The sequence below is a fragment of the Branchiostoma floridae genome, chromosome 5, assembly GCF_000003815.2.
Source record: "Branchiostoma floridae strain S238N-H82 chromosome 5, Bfl_VNyyK, whole genome shotgun sequence".
Lineage (NCBI taxonomy): Eukaryota > Metazoa > Chordata > Leptocardii > Amphioxiformes > Branchiostomatidae > Branchiostoma > Branchiostoma floridae.
The window spans coordinates 6,774,858-6,786,354 of NC_049983.1; the positions used below are offsets into that span (position 1 = coordinate 6,774,858).

The 11,497-nt window shown below is 42.3% G+C and overlaps 1 protein-coding gene across 1 annotated transcript; it reads right to left on the minus strand.

Annotated features, from left to right (window-relative positions):
• Positions 1-2,879: 2,879 nt before the first annotated feature.
• On the minus strand, positions 2,880-8,077 carry LOC118415193 (gonadotropin-releasing hormone receptor-like). The gene is made up of 2 exons (XM_035819577.1): positions 7,060-8,077; positions 2,880-3,759 (listed from the first exon to the last, which is right to left on the minus strand). The coding sequence occupies exons 1-2, from the start codon at positions 7,948-7,950 to the stop codon at positions 2,968-2,970; spliced, it is 1,683 nt and encodes a 560-aa protein (XP_035675470.1). The 5' UTR covers positions 7,951-8,077; the 3' UTR covers positions 2,880-2,967.
• Positions 8,078-11,497: the final 3,420 nt, after the last annotated feature.

Here is an 11,497-nt window from a genome sequence, read left to right on the forward strand (position 1 = left end):
AAAAGAAAAAAAAAAAAAAAAAAAAAAAAAAAAAAAAAAAAAAAAAAAAAAAAAAATCCCCCCATGTGCTTCATTCGAACTAGCTGGACTGTTATGTCTGACACAGGCGGAATAGGCACTCTGTTTGACCGCGAAGCGCTGTAAAGTTTAATCGATCACGCTAAATACTGCTCATGGAACGGTCTCCTGAAAACGATGCCACATGCATGTTTATTGCAAAGTGGTTATTTCAACCTTCAGGTGACATCTTTAAAGTATCTCAATTTTGCTGAGCAATAATTGGAATATAGCATTATGAAAAGGTGAAGCTATGAGGTGTGTCTTTATTATTGCCACATTATTTCATCATCAATTAGAATAGTTGCATGTACTAGAAACTAAAAGTAGAAGGTTAGAACATGAAACGCCCCTGCAGTGCCACAAAAGCTGCTAGAGGGCCCAAATCTAATTTTTTTATCGCTTCTTCTTGAGTTATCTTCCGACAAGAAAATCGTGACCATACCATGTCCAGAAAACGACATATCTAAACGGGAAGTCAAGCTACAGTACCTGGGATAGACGCCAGGGTACTCCTAATTCTTTCTTTGATAGAAGAAAACCTAACCACATTCATGTACCACGCTTCATGGCCATCTGTTCATAGCTTTTTAAGTTATGTCACCCACATAGAACGCTAAAAATAACCTTCTTGGCGAAGGTAATAAGTACACACACACGTTTCTTCCTTCACTTTACCCATTTTAATTTTACCAGATAAAATCTCCCAAATGAACATACGGTTACCTATTTGGCGATACAGAAAACCGTTAAATTTCAATTGCCTTAGATGGCTCTTTCTTGAGATTGTCTCCATAAGCCGTTGTCTAAAACTATGCATATAATAGGCATTGTTGCCGTTCTGTCAATGAACTTGGACTACACAAACGCGATTTACGATGTACTTGAGTTAAGATATTTCGGAAACGATTGAATGGGTTAAACTATTCTTAGGTCATCAACAGCAGTGATTTTGATACATTGCTGACGAAACATGTATCCATCTTATTCACAGGAGAAGAAAGTCAAATATTCATGCTTTCTGACAAAAAATAATCTAAGAGTATGATGTGCATTGATATTTACCCCCATGAAAAATTAGGGTATAGTTTTTCGTGTGTTTGTGTGTGTCTATCTGTGTGATGTCTGTCTCTCTGTATGGATATTTGTGGTCAGCATAACTTCTGAACCTCTGAATGGATTGTAATGATATTTGGTATGTGAATGTTGAGAAAGTCGTTTTTGGGCCCCCTGGTGTGTGACCTGGTACTGCAGCAGAAAGTCCGGTTTTAGTTTTTTTGGATGCCATGGTGTTGATGGTTTGGTGGCAGATAGATTTTGATGTAAGGAAGAACCTATGTAGGGTTGGGCCCCTAGTTCGAACTATCAGATAGACTGATGATATCTTTAAAAGTCAGACACGTGGTAGTGCATGTGAAACAATGTACTATTGTCTAACGTCATATTTCCGTACCGGGGCCCGGTCGGGCTGTTTGTGAAAAATAGAAATGTTTTTATGTAAAAAAAATACGCAAATATTCTTTTGTAGTGTGGTGTCTTTTATATCATACTTATCGTTCCCGACCGGGCCCCGGTTTGAAAATGTGCCGTTTGCCTAAGGCTTAGGTCACATTTCCAAACCGGGGCCCGGCCGGGTTGTTTAAAGGGACGACAAATTAAAATGTGTACCTAAAATATACACAAATAATGCCCATGAATCTCATTTTTGAATGTTGCGTGTTTTGGTGTCTTTTATATAATTCTTTTCGCTCCCTAAAGCTACCCGGCCGGGCCCCGGTTTGGTAAGCCTTACAGAATTTCTTGGTTGTGCGTAGAGCGGAGAGTGGTAGCGTTTCACTTAATTAATTTAAGACATAGCTCTACCTGTACCGCGGACGTTTGTTGTTAAGGATACATCTTAGTTTGACTAACTTTCTACATTGATTGTTTCTTGTTAACACATTACCATATCAACTCTATACCATAAAGACTAAAGCTCAGCTTCTTACACTTATCATTATATGACGGTGAACATAGTTCATATCAATATTGCACATTACAATTTTTGTGTGAAACTTCAATTCTTCTCATAGAGGAAAGGGATCCAGCCCGTCTGTTATACATTTTTTGTCTGGGAGCAAAAAAATTCATCAATTTTTTTCAACGTACATTGAGATGTGTTCTCAAAGTTCTTACAGCAAGTTGTGCCCATATTAATATGAGCCAGGATGTTACTAGAGAAAACAGTTTGTATCCATGGTATTTACGGCATTCTAATGTCTTGTTACCTCCAAGAAACTTCCTGGCACGTTTGACCAATTGCTGACGACACGTATCCGGAAGATCACGTGTTGATAAGATCACGTGTCTTTAACTCTCGCGAGATTGCGTTCTGAAGTGATTGGTCATCAGTATTGATCCTGAAGAAGGCGACAGTAGTCGTTGAAATTTTGATCCATGTGTACCTTTGTGTTGGAAGAAAGTTTAACTTTGTACTAAGTGGTGCTGTTTTTTTGCAACGGAGATGAGTGTCTGCGATTAGATAACGCCTGGATGGGTTGTTTTCTTTATATTTTGTATGTCAGTGGGTCTTTATAAGATCTTGAAATTCTTGTTTATTCTTGAAAGTTTTTCTCTTCTCTAACAAGTTGATTTGCATTCCCGGAAAGAGAAGACCGTAGAGCCCGCGGTGTTAAGATAGCGCCTCGATTGACTGTTTAAGTCCTTAAGTCCTGTGATAAGTCCTTGAAATGCTTGTTTATTCTTGAATTTTTTTCTCCTGTCAAAGGTTGATTCGTATTCCCGGAAAGGGGATTCTGTAGAGGCCGTGATGACTAGATAAAATGGATTGTTTTTGATTTTTGGTACGTTGGTCTTCATAAGACCTTGAAATGCTTGCTAATTCTTGAATCTTGAAAGTTGTTCTCCTCTCTAACAGGTTGATTCGTATTCCCGGAAAGACGAGTCTGAAGAGGCAGCCATGTTGTCCCCGCCGTTTCCGGGAATATCTAGACACACCCCGATCTGGTTGGTTACATCGTTTGTGTCCGCAAACGTGCTAATGAATTCCGAAGATTCAAGTTCGAGTACGTTCTGGATGACCCGAAGATAGTCCACCGTCACCGCGACAATGTCTTCTTTAGGTTTAGGTTCAATCGTGGCTTGAATGTGGTGTTTGTCATCCGATTCTAAAGAATTAGACTCGCAGTTGATTAAGATTTTTGGCACCTTGGCGGCGACATTTTCCCCTTCGGGTGGCGATGACGTCTGCTTCCGTTTGTCAAGTTCGATCACTTCCGGGGTCACCTTCAACATGGCCGCAGGTGTTGCGGAGTTGTTGCTACTGCGGGTGAACTTACTTGCTCCCGACAACTCCCGATTCTTTTTGTTTCGTAGTTTCTTTTGAAGCATAGTGCGAAGCTGAGAGGATCTGTTGTGAGTTAACAAGACATCATCGGTGAGAAGAGGCGTAGGTCTTCTTCGCTTCTTACCCTTGAGCTTGTCCGCGCAGAAGATCTCGATCAGCCGCTGTTTGACGTTCAAGCTGAAGCAGCCGTACACGATGGGGTTGAAGGTGGAGTTGAAGAGGGCCATGGTCTCGGCGACCACGTAGGCGACCTCGGGCAGCTTCTGCCCAGTGAAGACCTCGTACAGGGTGACGACGAAGTACGGGGTCCAGCAGGTCACGAACCCGATGATGATGCACAGGGTCATCTTGATCGTCTGTGAAAGATAGACGTCTTATTAGAAACATATTTGTCTGACACTAAATATTTCACCTTAATACACCTTGGGCACCCGCTTGAACAATGAAGTTCTTAACGTGCACGAGGCAAGTTTATCTTATAATGTTACCTTGATGTATTTATATCACTGATTTTGAGTTTACCCTATTTTTGTTTTCTGTTAATTCAAAGTCATAATTTGCTGTATATTTCTGCTGTTAAATTTTGTATTATTTCAATCTGGACTCTAGGAAGAGTAGTGATGTATCACTAATAGAAATCTAAATAAACCAGACCAAACCAAACCTAACCAGAATGCCATTACCCGGGTTTGAACCTTAGCCGGATTCGTCAATCCGAAAAGCTACACAGGGACATTCTCATAAACATGATTGTGATATTGATAGAGGGCCAATTGCAACGACGTGGACTTATAGTTTTGTTAGAGGGTGCTTGGGGAGTTAAGTGGAGTACTGAGTATTCTCTTCGCCTCTGAAATGATACCAATAGGGGGTGGGGGCATGGACGAATACCCGCGCACTCATTTATTTATTTATTCATTTATTTGTTTTAACCAGGCATTACTCTCAGGACTAATTCCCTGTTTTTCAGGAAAACCTGGGTACTCTTTCTGTCATTATGACATATCGCGTATTAGATCGAATTGAATATTCCCAATGTGATCTCAATCTAATAAAAATGCAAAACAAAATCTTGAAAAAAAAAAGATATGGTCGTGCACACTTTAGCATTTAGTTTTGCGAGAGTATAAAAGGACCAGAATAAATTAACAAAAACACATTTTGCTCACGATTCCCCAACACTACGCTTCAGGAGAGACGATTAGAATTAATGTAGCATAAGATTTACACCAATTTGTTTCCCCAGAGCGCGTGATTTCAGAATGATAAAGGGATTTCTAATTACAATCATTCTGCTTTGGTAGAGTCTCGCCCACGGCATGTGCAATATATCTTGAGAATTAAGACTCTGCTACGGTCCCAATTGCATCGGTGCCCGTAAGGGATGTAGTCCCGGCCGGGTTCTGAAGATACAGATTTGCCCCTGTGGATTGTTGGATACCACGGGAGTACCTCTCGATGATTCAATGATTAGGTCACGGCATCTTTCCCGGGTTGATTTTAATTCAGATTCAAAGAAAAAAAATCCAGGGACCCGTCTGTGCCCCAAAGTAGCCCGGTAGCCACAGGGGGTCCTCCAAGGCCACGTGGGGGTCACGCCCAACAGTGTAGAAAACAGCCGTAAACTAGCCGAAGTGTGACCGTACCATAAGCAAAGCTGAGGTTTCCACTTTTGTGGGCGTGGCTTCTAACCAGGTGTCAACCAATCAGAGAATCAGGTCTACCTAAAAACATTAGGGCGATTCTATGATTGACTGACAGTTGATTCAAAGACACACCCATAAAATTTGAAACTTCAGTCCGGTTAAACAGAGCCTCATCAAGGTTTCTACTTTTGTTAGCGCGGCCTCTAACCAGCTGTCAGCCAATCAGAGAATATGGATTTACCCGAAGAAAACATTTGATTGGCTGAAAGCCGGTTAGTGGCCACGCCCACAAAATTGAAACCTTAGCTCGCCTTAGCAGAGTCTCCCCAATGTATATTGTATATGCCGCGGGCCAGGCTCTCAGGAGAAGGATGTAATAAACGATAAATCATACCAACGGCACTTAACTGGTGTAGATAACGACCGTGTTTTTCACCAGAGGGCGGTTTAAGCTTCACGAAATAATGAAAAGGGAAACTTTTGAAGGAGCACGAAGTCTATGTGGAGTCCTTTAAGTTTGCCGTTGGCAAAGTCATGGTGAAGATTGGACTTTATGGATGACATCAGCGCGCGCATTAATTTTCGTCCGTTACCGGCTAAAATTCGTACAAAGCAGCTACAAAAACGGGCAAATATATACCTTAAATCGCAAGGCAAACATCGGAAAACAGATACTTAAGTCGCAGAATAGCATAGTCAATGCCAATAATTTGCGTCCGTCCCCCCCAAATCGTACAAATCAGCTAAAAATGGGCATATGTATGCCGTAAATTGCATGACAAATATCGGGAAACAGATACTAAAGTCGCAGAATACCATAGTCAATTCCAACAATTTTCGTCCGCCCCATCCCCACACCAAAATCGTACAAATCAGCTAAAAAAAGGGCAAAAACATGCCGTAAACTGCAAGGCAAAACAGATACCAAAATCGCAGAGTACCATAGTCAGTTCCAATGTCAAAAGAAGGAGATGTAAACCAACAAGAAAATCTATTGGGTTCTGTGTGTTTACGTTTGTTCAACCTTTTTTATCACTTTATTCATATATATATATATATATATATATATATATATATATATTTATCTATTGTCTGGACCGACCACTCTCTCTTCGCAGCCAGGGGCTGAATTGCGAGAAGCTTACAATAAGTAAATTTCATAATGAATGCTACTTTTTGTCAAACCGAATTTTTCATATACACCACTTGCATCCGTTTTTGGGTGCCCAGATCCGAGGATGTCATCCATATTCATAATCAGATCAACTGGTCTCAATCAAAGCTACCGTTTCACGAATCAATTCGACACGCGCTACTGGTGGGAATAGGCTCTGAAGCATAGTCTCTCTTCACTAACTCATTTTCTGTTAGGACGTGGGTTGACGTTAGTTTTTACATTAACACAATCCATCAAGGCCGGGAGGAGAACATGTCTTGCATTTGAAATTACTATCACGTTAAACTTGGGGAAAATTCGGATACTTTTCTTTTTGTAGTTGGGGTTAGATTTCCTTAATGTATGACATAATTGTACGCACATATTGATTGGCACTTGCCTATGAAATAAAAACATTGAAATGCAGTCACATCTCTAGATGGGGGAATCGGGTAAAATCTCAGGGCTATATACTCGTATTCTTTTCAGAGCTGAGTTGAAACTAGGATTGAACTCAGGCCCAGGTCTATGCGGGCATTTGGGTGGGCAGTTTACGGCAACAAAAACTATGATATAAAAAACTACAAAACAACACAATCAAGTATAGCCATGAGCAAAGATTGTGCATCTTTCTTTTTTTCATTTCCAGGATCCCGCAAACTACCCGGTCGGGCATCAGTTTAGAAATGTGGTCTTATCATATCTGTGTGTGTGTGAGGTCACTTCCACGTTTGTTTTTTCACCTCTCTTTAAAACTTGGACAAATTTTGATAATAAGGCAACGTCTATCCGACAAAATCTAAATTATTAGCAGGTCTCCCAACAGTGGATCATAAAAAAACTCGAAAACTTACCTTTACTTTTGCTCTGGAGATGGTCTTGCAGCCCGTCCGACGAAGATCTCTCTCGTTGTCTCTGCCCGAAGCGGTTCTCCAAACCGTTTGGATGATCTTGATGTAACAGTAAGATATGATGGTTGAAGGGCAGACCAGAACGTAGATAGCCAGCCACGTAACGTATACCTTCCGCTGCCACTCTGAAGAGTACCCCTGACTGACACAGGCGTATTTTAGCGTCCCGTCGGGTGCTTGCCGCTCTTCCTGCACGAATATGAACAGCTGCGGCACGGCAAAAAGGAAAGCCAGAAACCACGCCAACGCTATAGTCTTCTTCGCCGCAGTGGTGGAGTTCTTGTTGACATTTAGAGGGCGGGTTATGGCAATGTAGCGGTCGAAACTGAGCGCGGTGAGGATGAAAGTTGTACTGGCTAGAGTCACGATTTGCCCGTAGACTATCAGCTTGCACATGGCTTCCCCTAGCACCCACTGTCCGAACGCTACGAACATGATTTCCGTGCTCATGGTCACCACACACACGAGGAGATCCCCAATGGCCAGGTGGAGGATAAAGAAGTTGACTCGGCTGAATCTCTTCTTAGTCGAACTACATGTAAGAATTACGATGATCAGGCAGTTACCTACCAAAGTCATGACCATGAGGACAATGATGGTGGCGACCCGCTGGATAACGGGGGCGGTCCAGACGACGGCGCTCGCCGAGGAGGTGTAGTTCAAGCCGCCGATGTCGGCCGGGAAGTTGCGCGGGTCCCCGCCGTTGGTGCTGCAGCCTCCCGTGGCGTTCAGCGTCGAGTTCATAGCGGTTGCGATGAACTTGGTCTTGGGCGGAAGCTGCGGCTTGGTCCAGGAATCCACATCCCCTGTACCGAAAAACGACACAGACGTCATGATTCTCCTCTTACTCTTAGCACAAGGATATAGTCTTCAATTTGGCCACAAACGTCCACTTTTCTGGACGCTTTTTTTTGCACTACCGCTAGTCTTTTCTCTTCTCAAAGGACTGTGAAAATTAAGCTGATACTACTGCAGCTAAATACAGAGCTCCTGAATGGACGGTGAGCAGCAGAAAGAGAATTACAGAGCACGGAACACGAAAATGAATCTTTTAAAGCGCATCGCAGACTTTATTCTGTCGTAATAGCTTGTAATGATATAAACCCTCGACCTATCAACGGCCCGTTGATATTTCTGCCCAATGGGTATCAACTTTCCTGCCCAATCGTCAACGGGATTACATTTTCAAAAGGCCATGACATCACCTGGATTGGGTCAATGGCAGCGATCGTTATATTTTCTGGTTGGGTCGAATCGTGTCACAGCTATGGCAACTACTGTAAAAAGAAAAATGTTCACGGTGATTTTTGAAACGTTTTTCACAATTACCTCTTCACCGCAAAATTCCTTATTTTTCAATGAAACCCTACATGGGAGTTTAAAAACAATCCACGAACTAAAAATCAACGCGAACACTCTATTCTTATGCCCCCTTAAAATTTATTCACTGTGAACATTTCTACCTTTACAGTATCGAAAGTTATCTTAATAAACAGTAACGCTACGCTTAATCTTTTTTCCATGCGCCGTTCTCTGGAGTATATTTCGTTAAATGAGAAATAATCAGAATATTTCTGGGGATCATTTTTGGGACCTTTCGAGACTCAATCATTGGCACGGATCGTTACCATGGGTACCATGACGGTAACATTTCTATAAAGGATTAAGTGAATTACAACTGAAGACGAATTGATTATGTTTTTATGATAATAATCGGCTTTCACTAATTACCTTTTTACTTTTCATCTAATCGGTTTTACTAATCACCTTAACCAGTGATTATATCTATGATGGAGTTTCTATGACGTCAATGTGGCCTACTTCGTTGTCCTTCTAGGAAGAAACTGTAAAGAAAATGTTTTATCGTGATAAGTATAGAGCCTTGCTGCATGCACGCTAGCTGCATGCACGCTACTGGAAAGTGTCGCAATACTTAGGACAAGACATTAATCGCGTGGTCCACTGTTTATTGTGCTAGTCAAAAAGAGTGAGAGCGCTAGCTAGGGAAAGTATCCCTTGTACAATGAGCCTGTAAATACTGTACATAGGGACGGTGTTCTCTGTCAAGACCTGTGGAATACCAGTGAAATAAACTGTGTTTTTCATAGAGAAGATTATATAGACTTATGCTAGTGTTTAGCAGAGTTGTGTGTTGGTGGCTCTTAGCACCGTCCATGGTACTGACCTATGTGATATTCTGTTGTTTACGGAAAAAGCGCTAACCAGGTTTAGGATGACGTCCCATAGCCTTGCAGGTGGGACATGACTGGTGATCGGAGTACATTACGCGTATGTCGTGTATTTCCCCATTATTTGACATGGTAGCAAAAGCAGTAAAGAGATGGAAATCTCTTTGGTTCCTAATGCCACGATCACAGTTGGATAGAGGAGCTCTGACGGGTAGTTCACGGGCTGTTTTGCCACTTTTAGGCGTGACCCTGTTGGACACTCTGCGGCTTACTCGGCTGTTTTGGGACACGGCCGGGCCCCGAACTTTTTTTACGCTTGCAATTAAAATCCACCGGCGCGGGCCCGGCGATAAACATACGTCATAACCTAATCATGAAGACAACAAGAGGGACCCTACGGTGGTAGCCGACAGTCCATCAGAACGAATATTGGGCCACATTTCCTACGGGCATCGATTCAAATGTAACCGTAACAATTGATTCCCTATGGTCGGTGCTCACCACTCTCCTACCGCTAGATGTTAGTTCTGCGAATACCATTTAAATCATCTATAGTATCCAAAAGTATGTTTTGCCTTCATAATGGCGATACCTTTCTGTCTATACAAACTTTAAGGTGTTATCAATGGACGCAACGTCGTATTTTGACATTCTCAGTCCACCATGAAATGGCAACGGTCAGAAAGTTCGACCGTAATCATAAGGGTTCTGTTTGCCGAAGCCAGTACATTACTCTTGCCTGTCTACGCTGTAGTCTTGCCGCATTCGATACCTGCATGGATTCGTAAGGCTTTGGAGATAAGGTTATAACCCTAACAGGAAACCGTGTACACCATACCTATCTCCGCCTACCACGGTACGAGTAGGATTTGCTGCGTATGCTCAACACAAAGTCCTTGGGGAGGGGGGCTTCGAAGGGCAAGGTTTCTCACTGACATTTACGGTAAAGTCAGGACAAATCCTTCTGGAGGAACTTCGAAGGTTCATCGAAATGTCGACCCTGAAGTTTTGTAATGGCTTCCGCTTGGCAGTTCTGTGGGCTACGCTAGCTTTGCAAGTCATCAGCCATTGAAGTTGCTTAAACGAAAATGTCCCCTGTTGTCCTTTTGTGGCTTTGTTCGGACTCAAATAACTTTCCCATATACGGGAATCATTTCTAGTCTGTTAAGATTTTGGACGGGCCGCTATAAGCGAGATTTAATCAGGTTAGACTCATTTCCTGTTCATTGTTAAAAAGGTGATGTATGTTTCCCCTTTATTCCCGACAGGTATATGGAGCGCTTTGTGAGCCCATTCATTCTCAGAGCTGTAACATACGGTGTTTGCTGTCGTTTAATGGGGCCATGGGGATGGCAGATTATGGCGTTCAACCTTTACAGATCTGAAAGGTCAAACATTGTCATTGTACATTATCTAACGCCACAGATGGATTTCCTGAATTGAAGGACACACATCACTAGCGTGGGGAGTTTAGTGGTTTAAGTGGCCTTGATTCGGGAACTAGAAGACGTGAGTTCGAATCAGGTAATGTCGCTCACCCGATATGCACACTAGTTGAAAGGATTGTAGATCTTTGGTCGGGACATATTTGGGAGGAACATATTGTAAATTTTCATGCTCTTTCAAAAATTTCCTTCTACTTCATTACATGTTGCATGTCTGTGCATATTGGAGTCCACGTAAGTACATACACAGTATCGGATTCATGTAATCCTTTCTAAGTTCTGGAACTAGAAGCCGTGAGTTCGAATCAGGTAATGTCGCTCACCCGGCATGCATGCTATTTGAAAGGGTTGCAGGTCTTGTGTGTGTGTGTGTGTGGGGGGGGGGGGGGGGGTGATCTATTTCCATTATGCTTGTCGAAAAGAGCTAAGAGAATTTCCCCGGTACAATAAACCTGTAAATACTGTACATAGGATCTGTCTTCTCTGTCACAACCAGTGGAAGATTAACTCTTCAGTGACGTAAATTGGATCTAGATCACTTCCCCTATTGAGAGGAACATACTGTAATTATTCATGCCTTCTTCAACAACCCCTTCTACTTCAATGCGTTTTATATGTCTGTCCATATTGGAGTTCACGTAAGTACATATGCGATATATGATTCATGTCATCCTTTATAAGTTCTAGTTTCTCGTACCATCAGCTATTGAAGTCCTCAGTAGTTCCTTTTGGCCTTTGTCCGGACTC